This window comes from Otolemur garnettii, unplaced genomic scaffold (genome assembly GCF_000181295.1).
Source record: "Otolemur garnettii isolate 467f Iridium unplaced genomic scaffold, OtoGar3 scaffold00068, whole genome shotgun sequence".
NCBI classification, from domain to species: Eukaryota; Metazoa; Chordata; class Mammalia; order Primates; family Galagidae; genus Otolemur; species Otolemur garnettii.
The window spans coordinates 1,956,427-1,977,688 of NW_003852463.1; the positions used below are offsets into that span (position 1 = coordinate 1,956,427).

A 21,262-nucleotide genomic window follows, 5' to 3' on the forward strand; every position below is an offset into this window, starting at 1 on the left:
CCTGCCTTGGCCTCCCAGAGTGGAGGGTGGATCACCTGGGCTCAGGAACTTGAGACCAGCCTGAGCAGAGTGAGATTCTGTTTCTACTGAAAAAACAAAAATACAAAAACTAGAAATTAGACGAGTGTGTGGTAGGTGCCTTGTATTCCCAGCTACCCAGGAGACTGAGGCAAGAGGATTGCTTAAACCCAGGAGTTTGAGGTTGCTGTGAGCTATGATGCCATGGCACTCTACCAATGGTGACAAAGTGAGACTCTGTCTCAAAAAAAATTGATCTTTGGATATTCATGTTCAACAGACTGTACAGGCAGATGTGTCTATCTGCAGTGAGTCACAGCTTATTGAAGAAGATACAAATAGGAAGAGTCGCAAACAAATGGATCATTAGAGCCGCCACTGTCATTTCAGATGTACTGTTTAAGACAGGATGCAGGCACAGCCCCACTGCTGCTAGAGGCTGAAAGGGCACGTCATGCTGTGTGAAATAAGCCAGTCACAAAAAGGATTCCACTTACATGGAGTAGAGTAGTCAAATACATAGAGATAGACAGTAGAACCGTCGCTGCCAAGGGCTGGGCGAAGAGGAACTGAGAAGTGTTGGGTAATGGGTGCAGACTTTCAGTTTGGGATGAAAAAAAAAGTTCTGAGGTGGCTGGTGTTTGATGATTACACAATAAGAGCCTTACGCTAAGGCCAATAAGGCCTTAGAGTAAGGCCACTGAATTGTATTTGAACATCTAACTCGAATATGGCTAAAATGATAAATTTTGTCATGTATATTTTACCACAATGAAAAATAAGTTTAAAAAACAGTGAAATGAACAAAGCAAAAGAAAAACCTCATTTTAAGCCAAATAACTTTTAAAGCATGCAACTGAGTCTAAGTGTGTCAGAAGCTGAACTGGGATTAATTTGGCTAATTAATTAAGAATTTAATGCTTATTACATAGTAAGTAAAAAATGTGCCAATTTGAAGGTTAGATATTATTAAAACGAAGCAGCAACCACATCAATTGTTAGCACATAGACTGGGAAGGGCACTTTCTCCTGGAGGCATCTCTGAGCACCTTGCTAAAAATTGACTCCAGCTTTAGGAGCCCAGCCATTAACATTTCAGGGCTAACCCAGTACCCAGAGTGATGCTGTTAAATTACACATTCTATTGGATCATTCCTCTACCACCTGCACTCCTTCTCCTTCTCCCCTCCTCACTGCCCCATCTCCGCTAAGTGCGTGGTCCTTGTAACCTGCTGGCTCACCTGGGCCTAGAACTTCCACTCAGCCTCAACATTCACAGCTCATTGCTCTGTCCACACCAAACACTCCTCCCTGGACACCCACAGAAATCCTCTCTTCCTTCCTTTTCTTAAAACATACCTTGGTGCACTGGCTCACACCTGTAATCCTAGCACTCTTGGAGGCCAAGGTGGTGGATTGCCTGAGCTCAGGGTTCAAGACCAGCTTGAGCAAGAGTGAGACCCTTATCTCTAAAAACAGCCAGGCGTGTGGCATGCACCTGTAGTCCCAGATACTAGGGAGGCTGAGGCAATAGAATTACTTGAGCCCAAGAGTTTGAGGTTGCTTTGAGCTATGACACCACGGTACCCTACCTAGGGCAACATACTGAGACTCTTTCTCAAAAAAAAAAAAGAAAGCAAAAGCAAAACACACCTTATTGCAATTAAAAAGTGTTAATCCGGGTGATAAAAAGAAATGAACCATCAAACTATGAAAAGACATGGAGGAACTTTAAATGCAGATTGATAAATGAAGAAGCCAATCTGAAGAGGCTACATACCGTATGATTCCAACTATATGGCACTCTGGAAAAGGCAAAACTATGGAGACAGAACAAAGACTAGTGGCGGTTGGGGCTAGGGGACTGAGTTGTGGAGTGGGTTTCATAGGCGGAGCACAGAGGATCTTTAGAGAAGTGAAACTGTTCTGCGTGACACTGCAATGGCATAATGGTGGTCTTTATCAGAGCCCATAAAATGTACACCAAGTGAACCCTAATGCAAACTTTGGACTTTAGTTAATAATAACCTATCACTATTGGCTCATCGATTGTAACAAATATACACACTAATGTAAGATGCTAAATAAGGTGAGAAAGGGGGTGAGATGGTACATGGAAACGGTACTTCCTGCTCAATTTTTGTATAAAGCCAAAGCTGCTCTAAAAATAGTCTCTTGATTTAAAAACCAAAAAAGCGTTGATTTCTTTTTCCTTTTTTTTTCTTTTTGCCGTGCTATTTATTTATTAGGTTAGCAATGGCATTGTTTCGAATTGCCAGCACAGGGGGATAATCAAAAGCAGCCCAACCTTTTAGTCCCTAGTGTGGTCCTCTGCCTGGAACCAGCAGGTGTCTGATCAGACCTCAGGTGCTCCCTGCACAAAGCTGAGCTCTAGCCTTTCTTTTCCCAAACTTGCCTTTCCCATAATTTGTTGCCTGCTAATGGCCATTCTTTGCTTCCAGTTGTTCAGACCAAAACTTTGGAGTCATCCTTGATTCTTCTTTTTCTTTTGAGACCCACATCCAATTCCATAACAAATTCTACCTACTTTCAAATTTATCTACCTACTTTCAAAATACATACACATGGCTTACCACCTGTAGCTCAGCGGCTAGGGTGCCGGCCACGTACACCAGGGCTGGTGGGTTCGAACCTGGCTCCGGCCTGCCAAACAACAACTACAACAGAAAAATAGCTGCGCATTGGGGTGGACACCTGTAGTCCCAGGTGCAAGGGCGGCTGAGGCAAAAGAATTGCTTAAATCCAAGAGTTTGAGGTTGCTGTGAGCTGAGATGTCGTAACACTCTACTGAGGGCGACATAGTGAGACTCTGTCTCCAAAAAAAAAAAAAAAAAACCAAACCAAAAACCTGCACAATCTGACCACTTTTTATCACCCCTACTGCTCCCAACGTCAGAGTACCCACTAGATTCTCTCACATACTCCTTACTGGGGAGGTCTCCTACCTGTCCTGTGTCCATTGGAGGTGTCCCCTACCCCATCTTTGGCTGATCTCCCCAGTGTCTGAATTTCTGAGAGCCCCTTGCCAGCCTCCTCCTTCCTCCCTGGCACAGCCCACACACAGCCTGCTGACAGCATCATGTGGGTCATGGGACCCAGACCTGGAATCCATCTCCTACTAGGTATCTCCGTGGACATCCGAGGGGTGCCTCCAACCCTTATATTCCAAATGGAGGGATGCTCATAAGGTCTTCTCTTCCTAATGCTTCCTGTCTTAGAGAATGACACCACCACCCACCATCCTGGTACCCAACTTAGAAACCCAGGAGTCACCCTAACTTCTCCCCCTCTGCCCCTCCATATCCAATCACCAAGTCCTATCCTTTCCACCTCCACACCATCTTGCTAGTTGCCTTCCCATCCTCCTTGCCACCTCCACCCAGGTTTCGGCCTTAGCCTTGTGGCGTCCAGCCTGGCCCCACCAATCCAACCTTCTCAAGTGCCAAAACTAACTTGCCTATACCTGTACAAACCCTTTCAGGGGTTCTCACTGCCACATTCTCAGCAAGGCTTACAAGCCCTTTCTTTCTCTGGCCCTGCCCTCTTTCCCATCTCTTCCTGCCTGAGGGTCTCTTCTGTAGCACCAAAGGACTTCCATTTTCTTGGATGGTCTATAATCTCTCTTCTGGGCTTTTGTATACACTATCCCTTCTGGAGTGACCTCCTGTAACTTCTGCTGCCTGTTCCCTACTCAACCTTCAGCCACCCATGGGTAGCTAATGACACAGTCATGGTATTTAACAATAGTTATCATATTGAGCCCTATAGCATGTCACATACTGTATCAGGTGCTTTATAAGTCAGTTTATCAAATTTTTACATTGACAATGTCTGAGAATTAAGTATAATTACTCCCATTTTACAAATGGCTAAACCAACATTCAGAGAAGCCGGGTGGGTACATTGCCAGAGAGCACAGCTTGTGGGGCAGAGCTGGTTCCTGGCTCCAGGTCTGTTCACTTCTCTAAGCTGAGCTCTCTCCCCTGAGCTAGGATTCCCCTTGGCTTCAGGTTGTCTCCCCTAGAAGATCTTTCTGACCCTCTCACCTAGCCCTGGCTCCCTCCCATGACTTTCCATTCCCCCACCCCATGTGAACTCACCTCATGGGCTTCACCTCTTCCCATTCTCTGTCCCCAAAGGCAGGGCCTGGGTGTCATGGGAAAAGCACCCAGCTCAGAACCTGCTGAGAATCTGGTGCTTGGTTGGTGCCAACTGTCGAATGTCTGGGCCTCAGGCCTGTGGGCTGTGGGGCTGCAGCTTTTGCTCAGGTTCCAAATGAGAACATGCCTGGAATCAAGAGGCATTTGCAAAAATGCTTCCGCAGCTGATTAGGGCAAGAAGTTTATCTCCAGGACTCTCATTTCTTGACGTAATGGGCTACAGCCTACTATGCCTTAGAGACTTGAGTTCTCATATGGTCTGTTTGAAAACACTTTTCTCAGGTGATGCCTGTGGCTCAGTGAGTAGGGTGCCAGCCCCATATACCTGAAGGGTGGTGGGTTCAAAGCCGGCCCCAGCCAAACTACAACAAAAAAAAAATAGCCAGGTGTTGTGGTGAGCGCCCGTAGTTCCAGCTACTTGGGAGGCCTGAGGCAAGAGAATCGCCTAAGTCCAGGAGTTGGAGGTCACAGCTGTGAGCTGTGTGATACCTTGGCACCTTACAAGGGTGATAGAATCTGTCTCTACAATGATAATAAAAGGTTTTTTTTTTTTTTTAAGAGAAAACATTTTTCTTCCCATAGATATTTGACCACTGATTCTGAAACATTTATTCTGTGTCCTCTGCTGGGAACTCCCAGTGTTTACAACAGGTAGTTTTGGGCTGTATTCTCAGGGTCTTTAATGGCCTCTTCCACCTGCATGTATTTTCTCTCATGTTCTACAGCTGTTCCCTCGTCTTCTCCTTTGCTTATTCTGCTGTCTTAGCACCCTTTGTACGTTAGGCTAGATAGGTATTATTGGGTCTGTTATCCAGTAATCTTGCTTTTGTTGAGGCGGCAAGATGTTCTTGGCTCAGTGCCTGTAGATTAAGCGGCTAAGGCTCCAGCCACATACACCAGAGTTGGTGGGTTTGAATCCAGCCTGGGCCCGCCAAACAACAACGACAGCTACAACCAAAAACAAATCGGGCGTTGTGGCACCAGGTGCCTGTAATCCCAGCTACTTGGGAGGCTGAGATAAGAGAATTGCTTAAGCCCAAGAGTTTGAGGTTGCTGTGAGCTGTGACACCACATCGCTCTACCCAGGGTGATAGCTTGAGACTGTCTCAAAAAAAAAAAGTTCTATTTAATCCTCTTGAAAGTAGATTGCAGTCACAGTCTACCTTTTGTTATTTCTTGGAAAGCACGCATTGCTCATCTCTGAATTCTTAAAATTTGTTGTTCTTTATGTAATACAACTTTTTACTTGGTTTTAGATAACTTGGTTTCCTGTTTATTGATACTTCCTTGAGTAGAATTTTGCTGCTCTTTTGATAATTTTCTTTATTTAGAGTTTATGTAAATATTTTAATGGCACGGTGTCATTACTGGCACTACCACCAGCTTGAGGCCCTTCATATTTGAGAGGCCACTGGGGGAGGTGCACCAAGGAAATAATTATATATATAAACATACCACGTGGTCTGCAGTGGTACTAAAGATGCAAGCTGAGGCCAGGTCCTTTGGGGCCCTGGGACAAAATTAAAATATTGTACTTTATCCTGAGAGCTATATTAAATGGGGGAATATTGGGGAGTATTACAGGGAAACGGTATCATCCAATTTGGTTTTTAAAAAGATTATCTGGGTAAGGAGACTGACTTTGGTGAGCTGGGCAGGGTGATCAAGTTCAGAGATTAAGGGGTGTAGAATCCAAGTGTTTCAAATAAAGATACCTGTTGAAAATGCTCTAAAGAACATAAGTCTTCCCGTAGGATCACTTTGGTGCAATCTGGGTCCCATCCATAGTCCTGCAGGCTAAGCTGTGCCCTAAGCTCAGCTTGTAGATTCCCACCAATGAAGACAATGTTTGTCCTTTGGCTATGTGAGTCTTAAGGTATGGAAGAAACAGGGCTATATTTGGATAGGGCACAGATATTGGCATCAGATGCACTTGGGCATGAGTCTAGGTTTTGTCACTTCTAGCTGATGGTCTTGAGCAAGCCATTTCATCTTTCTGAAGTGTTTCGCTTCCCTGCTGTGGGCCTCCTACAGCATGGCCCGATACATGGGGAGAGGTGTCTATGTCAGTGATTAAGGCTTACTTGGTTGTCTATGGGAACAAACCCCCTAGAGTTGTGTAGTGCACAGCCTGCACAACTGTACAATGTGGATTGCTAATAATAGTGACAAAGAGAAGCAGGTTTGAGGATAGTGAGAGGAGAGAATCTAGACTCAGCAGGAGTCAGGATGTGACCAGGAAAATAGTGGGAAGTTTTATAGGAAGTTGAGAGGTCAGTATTAGTTGTGTTAAGACTTTGGTCCTGCCAGATAGCTACCCAGAGCTATACAGTAGCCAAAACTCATAAAGGAGGCTGAGCGAGGCATGGTTTTGGAGATCATTGGTATTAAGGTCATAGTTGAGGCCTGGTGGCTCCACAAGGCCTCGGGCTGTAGAGAAGGGTGAGTTGATTCTCTTGGGGTTGTGTTTAAAGGCCACAAAAGGGCCCACAAAAGGGGGCAGAAGGCTTCAGGGTCATGGGATAATGGAATGTTTCTGGCTATGCAGCCCAGGAACGGTTTCCAAGGTTTCAGAGAGATCAGTGAGGGTGAGGATCCTCGGCTTAGAAGACAGCTCTTTCTGGAGAAACAAGGGGATAGGCAAGCGAGTGGTGTAGACATTAAAGCCAGGGGATTGTCTACACTGACAAAAGTGTGGTGGTGAGGAGTGGGAAAGGTGTGAGCATGAGGAAGAGTAGGCTCAGACCAAGGTGGGCCTGAGAGCACGTGAGGGGGAGAAACTGCAGAAAGGAGTGATGGGTGAAGTGTGTCCCACAGGGGAAGCACATCAAGAGTCAAGCTGATGGGGTGGGGTGGGTACCAAGAAGTAGAGCTTGGTGTGCAGAGGAAAGGGTGAACTGGCCAGGTGTGGTGGCTCATGCCTATAATCCTAGCACCTTGGGAGGCTGAGGCAGGAGGACTGCTTGAACCCAGGAGTTTGAGGTTGCTGTGAACTATGATGCCACGGCACTCTACCCAGAGCAACAGAGTGAGATTCCACCACCCAAAAAAGGGGGGAGGTGTGAACATACAACAAGATAGTTTGAGGTGTAGAGAGGAAAATTAGGCAAGCCAGGCAGGCCTGGGTTTTGGCTTCTCAGCAGAGAAGTAGAGCAAAGCAGGGCCCTGCCAAGACTTCCAGATGTGGGAGTGGGGCTGGGGCTGGAGGCGTCTAGACTTTGACAAAGCTTTGTCTTTCAGGTCTTCCATAGTGACTTCGCGGCTCCGACAAGAATATACACTGGGTTACAGGTGTTGGGTATGTTTTCAGGGCTTCATTCCTCTCACACAATGGTAAGCACCAGAATTGCCAGTCTGAATTAGAGAAGGTAGCTCCAGACATAGGACCTCAAGGAAAATCTTTCCCCAAGGATATAAGAATCCAGGGTTCCGTATCTGCCCCTCTCTACTAGACTTAAGTTATCAGAACCAAGCAAGGTTTTGTAATCCTTTACCAAAGGTAACATCAAAAGTTAATTTTAATGGGAGGCAAGTATCTCCAAGCGGAATGAAAAACGGGGACAAAAAGATAAAAGAAAAAAAATAAAAAGAGAAACATAGATGAGAAAAGGGCCATCTTTACTCTTCCCCTTTAGACCTAGTTTTGACAACCATCAGTCTTTGAACATTCCATTATTTAGGCAGCAGAATGGACAAGGACAGATCCTGCCATTGCTATATTAGTGAGGGCTTCACTGGTGCGGCTACAACATAGTGGGAGGTGAGATTACAGGGTACCTGATGTAGCACAATCCAGTCCTGGTTTAGCTGGGGTAGGATGGGGAGGAGTGAGGGAGAGAAAAAACGACCCACACTGAATTTGAGTGCAAAAAATAAATATAAAATTTATTAAAACACCCACAATATTTTAAAGATACCAGGAGTAATACAGTTCACAAACCCAGTTGTTTGTGTAAATTATAATAAGATACAAATCAAAAAAGGATACATACTTGCAATTTCTAGGCACCCTAAAATTAAATTTACTGAAACACTGGGGGAGAAGGGAGGGTCAGGAGGGGTAGCTCAGGAGGCAAACCAATAAAGTAGAAGGAAAAAATATTAACAAAAAGATAAAAATTATACAAAATAAAATTATCAGCATAAATTTACTGTACTAAGAATATCTACAGTTTAATAATACACATCCTATTGCCTTGAGACATTGCAAAAATCTACCATTCATCCATCAACCCCAGATAAACTTCATTTCAAGTAGCCACAGTTTACAAAGTCAAGACGGAATATTCAAGTATGGTTGTTAAGTTCACCTCCATTGGAAGCCAAGTAACCAAACAGGAATTCAAAGAGATAAGAAATAAAACACATCAAAAAACTACAAGGGTTCTAGATTACGTCTAACATATTAATATGCCACTATACGACCTGCCCTTGTTTCTTTAAGTGGAATATATGAAAAAGAAATGACATCACTCCTGTTTTTCTCCCCTTTTCCCCTCAAAAGAAAAAAAAAAAGGTATTGGAACTGATTAAATTTGGAATGTTAAAATGAGCCAATTAGTATTTTAATTTAAATCTCCATGTGAAGAGTGATGAGTTACCCCTGAATGTGGGTAGTCAAAATGAGAGGAGGGAGCAAAAAATACTACAAAAAGCATCCCTGATATCAGAATAGAAGCAAATGAGGAAGTAGGCCAAATTGCTTGCGGATTCTTAGGCAAAAAAGCAACTTTAGACCTTGCATTTCTGTGCAGTGGTCTCTGCTCAGGGAGAAGCCTATTGCTCTGCTCTCGCCAGCAGCTCTACAGGAGGAAGGGCTGGGAGCACCAGAGAGGGGCCCCCTGCACCTGTGGAGAAAGCTCTCTATGCACTCATGGGTGTAGGGCTGTATAACCTATGCCGGGGGTATGCACCTCAAAATCATTATTTTGGTCCAGAGTATACTGAAGTTGGCCGTGTCCTACAGCAGATGCAGCTGGCTAATGAAACTAGGTTCTGAGGGAGTCACTTAAAATGACAGCAACAATGACTGAGAAAGCTCAACGAGATGGGCATAAGAAATTCACATTTTATCCAAAAGCCAAGAGTTAAAAAGAAAATTAAAGAGTCAATCATGCTTCTTCCTTTAGGCGTTCTGCCATTTTAACTGCTGAAGAATGAAAAATAAAACCACCCCAAATTCTTTTAAGGTCAAGTACGTTCACCAAAGGGACAACCTACAGGTCTCAGACCCTCATGTAATCTACTTTACTGAAGTTGTCACAATGTCCTGTTTTTGAGGTATTTAAAAAAAAATTATTGTGACAGTGGATGACACAAAATGGAGCTTCCTGTTGAGTTTTTAAAATAACTTCTGTGGACCCAAGAAGAACTTTAGATTAGCACCAACTAAAAAGCAGCCTCAGTGGTATTGAGTGCGCAAAGAAAACTCCTTCCTTGAGTCTGACTGAACACAAGGGGTTACCAACAAGAGGCAGAAACAAACGCACGCTGGGTTATGGGCTGTGAGGAGCAAAGAAGTGAAGCCCCTGGCTGCCGTGCTCCTGGCCGGTGCCAGGCAAGGAAGGGCACCTCCCTGGTTTCCTTTGGCATACCCTTGGGACCCCCAGAGATGTCCGCTTAGCACCCTGGGCCACAGGGGGGAAATGTGTGTCCCTGGCTAGGAGAATGCCTGCCATGCTAGAAGAGTTGACAGTACCCAACTCTCCTTCCTGAAAACAAGAAAACTAAACCCTCAAAATCCCTCCACCCTTTCTTTCTCATTGGGCTTTAGAAGACAAATATGAAATAAAAGCACCTGCCAAGCCAGGCCCCGGCCCACTTCCATCCATAGCAAGGGAGCTAGCTGCCTTCTCAACTTGCCTAGCTTTGTTTGGCCACCAAGGGAAGAACAATAACACAAAACAAAAAGCTGCTCAGAGCAGATTACAGCACGGTAAACAGGTCTAAAAAGACAGCACCAAAAGGGGGGGGGGAGGGAGCCAAGAGAGACTGGAGCCCACCTTGTTTTTGGTTGGTTGTGGTTTCAGAACGTTGATAGCACCTCAGCAAGACAGGACCAGGGACAGTCACATTAAAACACCATAGCACCATTTTATTTAGACTATTTCAATTCATAAAAATGCTTCCTAGTCCATAAAACACACTTCAGTAACAAAAGGAAAGAGACATTGGTTGAGGCACGTCAGGGATATCGTATAGTTTTCCACCAGCTTTGCCTTGGTTTGAGATCTCGTGGTGGTTAGTTAAACTTGAAAGTCTGGCTGGATTTCTCTCAATGAAATCAGGTTAGGATCTACTCATCGTCAACCATCCTCTCACATCTACCGCTGTTTGGTACAAAGCAATTAAGCTCTGCTACTGCTGTCGTTGCTTTAGCACTTTAAAATCCCTTGCTCTGCAAACTACTGTTTCCAAAAGAGGCTGGTGGAAGGACCAAGAGGGGGAAGGGTGTAATCTCTTCCCATGCACACCATTGTCATCTTGGTGAGAAGGCAAAGCAATACCCATGAAGCCAAGGTGTGGGAAACTTAGGCCCGCTAAAACCAGACCCAACAACAAAACAAAAAGCAAACACCAAAATCCATGCAACACCTTTAGTTGAGATTTCTGATGGTTAGATAATGGTTTCTTGAGCTAGCACCAGTTATTTTGTGAGAACCTGCTGCAAAGCTATTTTTATTTAAAAAATCTCTTAGCACAGAGCTTTGCAAGTAACTTCCCTTGCATGAAATAGGCAGGGAAAACAAAAAGCAAAAGAGGAACTGAATGTTTGCACTGTGAGTGGATGGTATCCATGGACAGGGCACACTGGGGAGATGACTCTTAAGACTCCATCGTTTTCTGTTGCTATATTACTCCTAAAACTTGGTCATGTTGTTAGGTTCTTTAGTTGCAATGGCTTTATTTTTCTTCTCATGATAAAAATGTCTGTTAATCATCTTCAGGACTTAAAAAATGATAGTGCCAGTAAAAAATAAAAATTTGATTTTTCTCTTTAAGAAACCTTCAGCAGCAAGGGCGAATAAAGAGCTGTGCATAGTTACTTTTTAAATATATGTCTAAAGCATGCTAATTTCAATGACTGAGATTTGAGGTAGGTTATACATGTAGTATGTAAAAATCAGCATGGGCTTGAGCATAGCAACAGCACCACCTAACTCTTGAAACGCCACTGAGGGGCATGGGGACATCCAATGGAGACTGCCTCTTGACTCGCCTCTCAGCAGCCTGTTTGCTAATCCAGAATTTATGAACCAAGGCTGTTTGAGCTGGGGGAGGGACAGACATCGCATGCTTTTAGCTTGTATTGGTTTCTCCTTTCATCTAATGGCTTTGCTACCAAAGGGTGATGAGGGGAAGAATATATTTAACATACATTAGGAAGATTCACACATGCCAAGTATCAGAATCACCTGGGTTACACTCGGGATCTTCCAAACCAACAGCCAACCTGGGGCTTCCACGGGTCATACAGACGGTCACATTCTCCACATGTTTTGTAAAATATTGTATTTCTTGCTTAAGATCATTTAAAATGAAGTTTTCAAGGCACCCCCGCATCTACCTAAGCACGGAGTCAAATGAGACCTGCATAAAAGTACTGATGCGATAAGCAAAATAGCATTTAAAGGACCCAATTTTCCTCAAAACTAGAAAATTAGCATGCTCATTAAAGACTCTGCTTCCTTTAGCTTGTCAGACTGAAGGTCAGAGGTTTTCCTATAAATCTGAGTTCTGAATAATTCTAAATCCTGATAAGCTCTTGGGTATTTATTTCAAAAGCAATAATATTTCATTTTTGTCCTGTAAAATAAATGCAACTTTACAGAATATGGTAAAAGTGGAGGATAGACAAAGCACGTTAAATATTCAGCTACTATTTACAATTTCTCCCACAATCACATGTTAAAACATACTTTTTCTTTTTCAAGTTGCTGTTTAAATCTAGGCAAAAGTGCTTAAAAAAATCTTTCACTATTTACAGTTAAAACCAGACCACATAGATGCTCAGGACTTCTCACAGCAACTCTCCACCAGTGCTTCCAGTTACAGCAAACACCCAGCGGGCCGGTTCTCAGCTCTTACACAAGGCACCTGGAAGCTCAGGAACTTGCCTTTAGCATTGCCATCTGATTGCTAAATTTGATGAAGACCCATCGCTGAATAAGACTGCTCTATAAATACCAGATGTTATCTTAGGGCTTGGTGGTCATTCACTGTGTGGCCACATTTCCCTGTGCATCCTGATGAAGCCCCCCCATTCACCACACACATCCACATGGGTAGCCTGATATCATTTCTGCTAATACCACAGGAAAAACCAACACTCCAAGAAGTTAGACTTTGCTGTAGATGAGTGTTGCTTTCCCCTATCTGGCCCAACCTCTCTTAACAATGTCACAAAAATTAAGCACCACATTCTCATTTCAAAGAACCGAATGAATGCACCAGAATTTTAGAAGGGGCATGTTAAAGTGGGTGGAGAGGGGAGGAAGGAATAAAGAAAATGATCAAATGGAGAAATAAATGGCACCAATTAGGGAGGAACATCATAGCAACCTGCTGAAAAAGTTTGACTCTTGCACTTTAAAACTTTGAAGTATAGGCCCCCTACCCTCACACTGGTAGCATGGAGGGGTGGGCTCAGGTGTGAGGCATGCACCATTGTCCAATGTGGAAATCCAGGAATAAGAATAGATGTGTTAACTGCTATTACACTGGTCCGCTGAGCTCCCCGCAGGATGCAACCTGCCTAAGAGTCAGGAGTCCCAGCACAATACTACAGCACCAGGCTCTGCACAGCGCAGCGCAGAGCACCAGCACCGTGCACAGAGCACCACCATGCACAGAGCACCACTGGCTTTTCACAGCTTGGGTTCAACTTCCTGTTTTTAAAGATACAGTAGCCCTTTTTCAGTATCAGCATAGACTTTGGGGCCTTAAAAAAAATGCCACTAAGACAAATTCCTTCAGCCCAGGATGTACTGACTTGGCAACATGGTGGATGTGGCTTCCAAGAGCCTTTCAACTCCAGCTCCATCATGAGGTGCTGCCTAGTGAACAGACATAGTGTGACTTGGTAAATAACGGACAGAGAGGATTCAGTGTGGAGACTAGCAAGCTTGAAGCTGTCTACTTCCAACCTAGTTTCTGGGGAAATCTACACCAGCATCTCAGAGGCCTGGCCTGGGGTACATCTGCCCCCTACGACTCCAAGCTGGGGACTGGGAAAGGGACCCCAGATATTTTTTCTATAGATTCTCCCATCCTACTGAGAGGACAGAGGCTGTCCTGAGGACTCCCTTCCCTGAAAGGAAGGTGTATCTGTCGGGAGGGTTGGACTGGGTGGCTACAATCTGCACTTGGCTCGTGAGGGGCAGATGGCTGAGAGGACCTCGTCAGCGCCCGAGTGGCTGAGCTCACTGGGCCCAGCAAGGCTGGGCAGGGGTGAGCACTGCTGGCCTTTCCTGCCGATCCTTTACCATTACTATTGTCGCTTTAAAAAATCCAATAAATACACATTTTAAATGGAATTTAAAACTACTCCTTTGTGAAAGGACACTATAAACTTTCTTTTTCCATTATTGTGATATACAAGGATAGAGTTTTAAAAACAAAGAGAAAATAAAATCCCCCCCACACAAATGGGGGAGGAAAAAAAAACTTGGAGATATAAATACTAAGATCACGGAAAAAATCACCCGACAGCCGTAGTTTCTTCTTCAAAGTGCTGGGGATGTGGGGGAAGGGAGGGGCGGGTCAGTTCTGAGGTTTGGACCATAAATACATATATATGATATGCATATCTATATATGTATATATAGATAAAGACTTCTGCACCCCCAACCCGCCCCCAGGTGTAAGGGCAAAAGCACCACAGAGGCAGCTCGGGCCAGGCCCGACGCTGAGGTACGCTGGCTGCCGGCACCTAGATCCAGCGGCTGTAGGGGCCAGTGACCTTTGTGTAGGCATAGGAGGACACGGTGACCGCTGAGTCTGTGGGCATGGCCAGCGCCTGCCGGGTGGGGACAAACCCCTTCTTCTCCTTCTGCTGGGCCTCTGCCACCATGGCACCGCCCCACTTGCGCTTCTTCCCATACAGCTTGGCCTCCTGCTGGCCCAGGCCCAGGCGGGCGGCCTCCTCCTCCCGCTCCCGTGCCCTCTCTGCCAGCTGCTTCATCTTGGCTTCCCAGAGGGCCAGTCCGTGATTAGGCTGGTTGAGGTTTTTGTGCTGGTAGAAGACCAGCGAGATGCGAGTGGGGTGGCAGCGGTTGGGTTTCTTGAGCGGCGTGGTGGCATGCAGTTCCCGGCGGGCACACTCGATGAGGATGGAGCCGTGAGCAGGGGCCACAGCCACACCACCGATGTTCTCGTCCAGGAAATTGTGTTCACTGTCTGACCACAGCTCCTCCTCCTCCTCCTCAGCACCTCCTCCGCTGGCCTTCTCCTCCTTCACTCCTCCCTTGCTAGAGGGCTCCTCAGCTGGCGCCTCCTCTAGGCCAAAGGGATCCCACAGCTTTTCCTCGGACTTTAGGGCCCCAAACAACTTCTCACTGGAGCCCAAGGGCACGCTGAAGGACTGCCAGGCTTTGTTCAGCTGGCTTGCCCCTGGGGTTGGAATCCTTCCCTCCTCTCCTTTCACGGGGTTCCACAACTTGTCTTGGAACCCAGGACCACCTTTCAGAGCAGAATTGAAATCCCCTGCCCCTATCCCCCATGGCTTCTCAGTCAGGCTGGGCCCAGTCAAGGCCGAGGTGTTGTTCCCAAACTTGCAGGGGCTCCATGGTTTACCTCGCAGCTGTCCTCCAGGATGGGGCGATGACTGCTGCCTGTCACCAGAGAACAGCCCCCACTGGCCATCTGAGAAGTGGGAAGGGGTCAGGCAGCTGGCCCCAAAGGAACTGAGCTTGTCAGGGACAATGGCAGGGCTCTCCCCAGAAGGGAACACGGCCCAGCTGCCACCCACACTGTTAGTCCTCTTAGGGGATAGGCTTGGGCCTCCTGCGTACTGTCCCCATAGGTGACTGGGGCCCCCATTCTGAGATGCCTCGGGCAGAGGTGTTTTGCCCATCTTACCAGGGTCTCTGGGCACAGATTCAGCTTGGATCAATGGATCTACTGGCTCTTGCTTGATGGATCTGTGGTAGCAGTTGGAGCTCTGAGCAAAGGGAGAAGGGTCCCTGGACACTGGGTGGATCTGGGGGGGCTTGGGAAGCAGATACTCCTTGGGGCCTGAATAAGCAGGCTGCTGGTGGTGAGGAGAGGGGTGGTGGGTGTCCGTGGGAACAGCCTGGCTGGGCAGCTCGGCAAACTCAGCACCACTGTAGGCCGGGCTCAGGCTGTTGTGCAGAGCATGGAGGTCTGGCTTCTTCTCAAAACTACCACTGCTGCCACTATGCCCCCAGGCACCAGGACCCAGGAACTGAGAAGGGTAGATGGGGTTGCTGGATGGGAAGCTGTAGTAGCCAAACGATGGGAGAGTATACTTGGAGTGGAACCCGTTGACGGGGGTCAGGCTGGGCTGTGCATAGTAGGAGTGGTAGGAATACACGCTGTTCATGCTGTATGGGTCGGAGGGCCGGCAGTTGCCCAGCACCGAGTAGCTCTCCACCACTGCGTTGCCACTGTACTTGAAGGAGCTAAAGTGGTTCTGCGGCTCTACCTTGAGGGAGGGCTTCAGGCTTTGCTGGGACAATCCACCCTTCAGAGATAAGCCTGGGGAAAAAAGAAGGCAAGCTGGCGAAGGAGCAGCAAACCCCATAGCAGAGGACTAGGGATAGAATGCCCTCTTTCTTTGAGGAGTTTCCTCTTTGGAGATAGGCAGGGCAGGCGAAGTGCCAAGGTGACGCCCAAGTCTCAGCCTGGACTTACTCCCTGGGTGCCAACAGTACAGGCCCACCCCATCCATAGCCCTCCTCCTCTGGATCCCCCTTTACCAATGCCAGTGGTTCTCATTGAAGGATTCCCACCCCCAACCCCAGCCTCTTGGTAGAGATCACTGCAGGGATGGACCTGGAGAATGGGAACTCAAGACACCCGACACATCCCCCACATGCCCTGAAGGAGAGGCTCAGCACTGCTCCTCCACCAAGCTCAGGTCCTTCCAAACACCGAGCCCTCTCTGTACTTGCTTCCCCAAGTGCCTCCCACCAGGTATGGGATCCTTTCTGACCTGCAGGTACCTTTCTCACTGACATAGCAAGCAGAAGTCCCAATTCCTGACATAAGGTGGGAAATGAGGGTAGGGTAGGTGGATGCCCTCCCCACACACACCTGGATCGGTTGGGACACCTGCCAGCTCTAGGGCCTCCTGCTTGATCTTTTCAGGAGTGCTCAGCTTCTCCTTCTGAAGCTTCTTCTTCTCAGCTGCTGCCTTCCTGGCTTCTAGCTGCCGCTGGCGACAAGACTTGGCAGGCTCAGGCAGGCGCCGGACCTCGCGGGGGAAGGAGGTGAGCACCTGGATGGCTCCGCTGTCCACCTTGGCATTCTGGTTCTCCTCGCTGCCAAACTCATCGGTGTTGGCCATCTTGTACAGGGGGAGGACATGCAGTTGCTCATCTTCAGGGATCTTGCCCACACAGCGATTATCCTCCTTGGTCAAGGTACAGACCTGTTCCACGCAGGGTAGGGAGAGGACACAGGAATTGGGGGACTGAGTGCTGGGAGGGAGGCCTCTGAGCACCCCAAATACACAACCTTGTCTTTCCCCCCATGGTCTCAATGCCAGCTAGCTCTGACGTTCCCCACTATTCCTACCTAGACTTTCTGTAAGCACATATATCTTTGCTCAGGGAGGAGCAGCATCACCAGCTTTCAGAGTGTGTTCTCCACCTTCCTATGCACATCATTCCATACAATCCCAGCAGGGCTGGGGCCATCAGGCCTGCCCTGCTCTCTGGTACAGAACTACTGCCACTCATGACACCTCATGGGGCCCTCAGATCTTCTACCATGAACCTCCTAGTTCTCAAACTCTGCTTGCTTCCTTTTGCTCTTAAAATATTTTTCTTTTTATTAGAAACTATGTGTTGGGTGTAGAAAATTTAGGCAAGCAAAAAGAAAACAAAAATTGTTTCTTTAATCTCTACTACCCAGAAATTATCACTGTAAAACCTAGGGCCATATATTCATACTTAAGTACATAATTATCTTCTGGTAAATTCAAAGGATATTATGCATATGGTTATTTGTTAATAAATTCACTTTTTCTCAACATAGTATATTTCCTTGAGCCATAAATATTCTCCCCAATGTGATATAAAAGCTGTGCAAACAATTCTATATTGGTGTGTTAGCTTACTTAATCAATTATTAAATATTTCAAACTCATTTCCAATTTTTTCCCACCCTAATACCTTTTGAAATATCTTTTAACTAAATTTTCTAAGATGCTTAATTCCACAGGATAAATTCTGTGAAGTAGAACTGCCACATACTGCCAAAGCCCTCGAAAATGAGTTGGTTTTTCACTCATACCAGCAGAATCTGAGTTTCAACTTTCCTATTATTTTTGCCTATAGTTTTTTTTGTTTTGCTTTTTTAAGACAGAGCCTCAAGCTGTCGCCCTGGGTAGAATGGCCATGGCATCACAGCTCACAGCAACCCCCAACTCCTGGGCTTAAGTGATTCTCTTGCCTCAACCTCCCAAGAGGCTGGGACTACAGGCACCCACCACAACATCCGGCTATTTTTTGGTTGTAGTTGTCATTGTTGTTTGGCAGGCCCAGGCTTGATTTGAACCCACCAGCTCTGGTGTATGTGGCTGTGCCTTAGGTGCTTGAGCTATAGGCGCCAAACCAGTTTTTGCTCAGTATTAAAATCTATCTTATCGGTATGTATTTTTCAATCAGGTTTGCTTTTTTCCAACTTTACCCTCCACTCTACTTTTGTATTCACTATTTTCTTTTCTTTCTTTTTTTAAATTTTGAGATAGGGTCTCACTCTGTCACCTAGGCAGTAGTGGCAGAGCAGTCATCACAGCTCCAATTCTTACCCTCAAGTGGTTTTCCTAAAGAACTAAGATTACAGGTGTGAGCCTAAATTTTCTACATTCTTGATGGTCTGGCATTTGGGATCTTGATTAATCCTCTCCGGGCTAGTTAATTCACAAAGATAGTACACCTCTGATACATGATTGACTGTCCATACCCCCAGTCATTTCCTTCATCAAACACAAATAATAACCCCCTACCCCAAATCACCCCAGGTCCAGGTACTTAGCAATTAGAAACCACCCACTGCCTGAAACATTCTTCCCACAAAAACCCAATGAAGACTCCAAGGGTGGGAAGGAGACTCTGGGCCATGCTCTCCGCTCTTCTTCAGCCTCCTGACCAACCCAGGTGCCTCCCAAGTCTCCCCCAACCCCTAGAGTAGCACCCGTGCCTCCTGTTTCTAGAGATCTGTAAGTATAAACTTCTTCCTTCATGACAATCATTCTGGGTCTGCATATCTTACCAAACCTGATTAAAACAAATCCTTGGTATACTTTAATACAACTGTCTTCCTTCTTTGGTAAGTTATATATGCCTTTGCCCATTTTCATACAATACTTTTTATCATTTATTTATCTTTATATTTATCTTTGTATATTATCATTCCCTTGTAATTCGTTGGAAATATTGCAGCAATTGGAGCTCTGTGCACTGCTAGCCACAGTTAGCACACGCATCCAGACACCTGAACGCATGCGCAGGTGTGCACATATAAGCTAGACAAAATCCCACACATCCTACATACATGCTGTTCCATGACCTGTTTTTCTTTATTCAAAGATAGCTCAAGTTACTCAATTTGTATTAGCCTTTTGATTGTGGTGTTTTATCATTAAATAGAACTTTACATTTTTATAGCACCAACTTTACTATCTATCACTTGGAGTTCTTCCTTTGCTGATGGCTCTATTCATCACATTTCTTTCCACAGTACGCATGGGTATTCAACTTAATTTGCTATGACTAAACTCTTGTGTACTTTCTGGGTTGGACTAGCCTTCAGCACTGCTTCTTACCATTCTCTAAGACCCAGTGCCATAAACAATGGACTAAAGGTAAAATGCAAAAGATAAGGTAGAAATTGTATTTCTATCCCTAACTTATAAAAGATACCTTACAAATGTCAAAAGATATGGCCATCTCAACTAAAAAAAGAATCACCAAGAGACATCAATAGGATATTCACAAAGATGAAATTAAAATAGGCAAGAAAATAGAAAAAAGATGTTCAATCTTTCTAGTAATTTAAAAAAATTAAAATGAGATATGTTTTGGCAATTAGGTGGGCAAAGACTAAAAAGACTAACAAAATCCACTTTTTGCAAGTAAGCAGGAGAATTAGGACACTAAGCTTGTAAGTGTTCAGTATAATCTCAAGGTCTCAAGGAGGTTATTACCCAAAGATATAATAAGGGCGGACCCTCCTACTTCATAGAACAGAAATGTCTACAAGTGCTTACTGTCCATCAACACAGGACTGGTTAAATGATAGATATATGTATGCATATACATACATGTAGCCTCATAAAATTAAGTCTATATCCATTGACAAAGAACACCTGAGTTACCCATGAGTTAAGAAAAGGTCAGAGAACAGTATGCATATATGATGTGATCCCATTTTGTAAAAAACATTATATAGCCATACCCGAGTACACACATGCTGGTATGAATGGATGGTCATCAAACTGCTAACAGTAGTGTGGCATTACCCTAGCTGACAGCAATCTCAAACTCCTGAGTTCAAATGATCCTTCTGCCTCAGCCTCCTGAGTAGCTGTGACTACAGATACCAACAACACCTGGCTAATTTTTCTGTTTTTAGGTACAGATGGGGGTCTCTACTCCTGGTCTCAAATCTCTTGTGTTAGGTTCTCAGAGTGCAAGGATTGTTAAGTGTGAGCCACCATGCATAAATGTTATTTGATTTAAGACAGGTTCTCACTCTGTTCTTCTGTTCCTACAAGAGTGCAGTGGCATCATCATAGCTTCACTGCAGCCTTTAACTCCTGAGCAGAAGTGATCCCCCCTGTGTGAGTCTCCTGAGTAGCTTGAAACTACAGATGCATGTCACCACACCCAGGTGTTTTTGTTTTTTATAGAGACAGAGCCTGGCTATGTTGCTTAGGCTGGTCTTGAACACCTAGATTCAAGCAATCTTACTGCCTTAGCCTGCCAACATTCTGGGAATAAGGCTTGAATCCCTTGAATAGGCACTTAGCCTATTTTTTATATTATTAATTTTTTACAATGAATAGTTATTGTTTAATTAGAAAAATGTTTTTCATTTTTGGAAAACAATTTTTTTCTTTTTACTCTAGAAACTCTAGAATCCAAATCCCCCTCCTTCCCTGCGTCTCTAGCCCTTGAAGCCCTGCCCTTCCTGTATATTTCAGCTAGAAACCCTCACACTGGAGGGCAGGCACTGCCTGCTGCTTCTCTGACTTGGGCATGGAGATGGAAGACAGGTGGAGAAAGGAAATCCTGGGGAGGGGGCCAGGATCAGGAGCTAAAACCTTTTCAGATGTGCTGCTGTCCTGGCCTCTCGTTCAGCCACAGACAGACCTGTCTGCTCAGAACCTAACTAAAGAGTAGGCCAGAGCACTGTACCTTCCAGGACACCCCGCTAAGCCCTGACCTCTCTGCAATATACACACACACAATCCTGGCGATCACGCCCAGACTCATCATCTACCTGTGAACTCTGCTCTCCACATCCTCCCTCACCCCTGCCTACACCTCTAGCAGGCATATCAAAATAGAATTCTTGATTTTTCACCCTGCTGGCCTTTCTGCGTTATACATCTCAGAAAATGCTCCCAACACTTGTCCACTTTTTCAAGCAAAAAACCCTGGCAAGGTCCTCTAGTCTTCTCTCTCCCATCTCTTACGGAGCCCACCAGCAAGTCCTCTAAGGTGTCCTTTCAAAATCATCTGACATCTGTTCCATTACACACCGGCGAGTCCTGCCTGGGCCCTGTCACCTTTGGCCTGAATGCCTGCCTACCTCCTCCTAACTTTCTCTTTCCGCCTATTCTCTCCCCTTTGCCCCACACCCATCATCAC

At 45.6% G+C, this 21,262-nt stretch overlaps 1 protein-coding gene across 1 annotated transcript in view; it reads right to left on the bottom strand.

The window, feature by feature from the left end:
* Positions 1-8,057: 8,057 nt before the first annotated feature.
* TET3 (tet methylcytosine dioxygenase 3) overlaps positions 8,058-21,262 on the bottom strand; it is a 122,840-nt gene continuing 109,635 nt past the window's right edge. Inside the window, exons 10-11 of the mRNA XM_003793390.3 lie at positions 16,476-16,812; positions 8,058-15,917 (exon numbers count right to left, since the gene is read on the bottom strand). Coding sequence (XP_003793438.2) covers positions 14,131-15,917; positions 16,476-16,812 — 2,124 coding nt within the window. The 3' untranslated portion in view covers positions 8,058-14,130. The remainder of the gene's footprint in view (positions 15,918-16,475; positions 16,813-21,262) is intronic.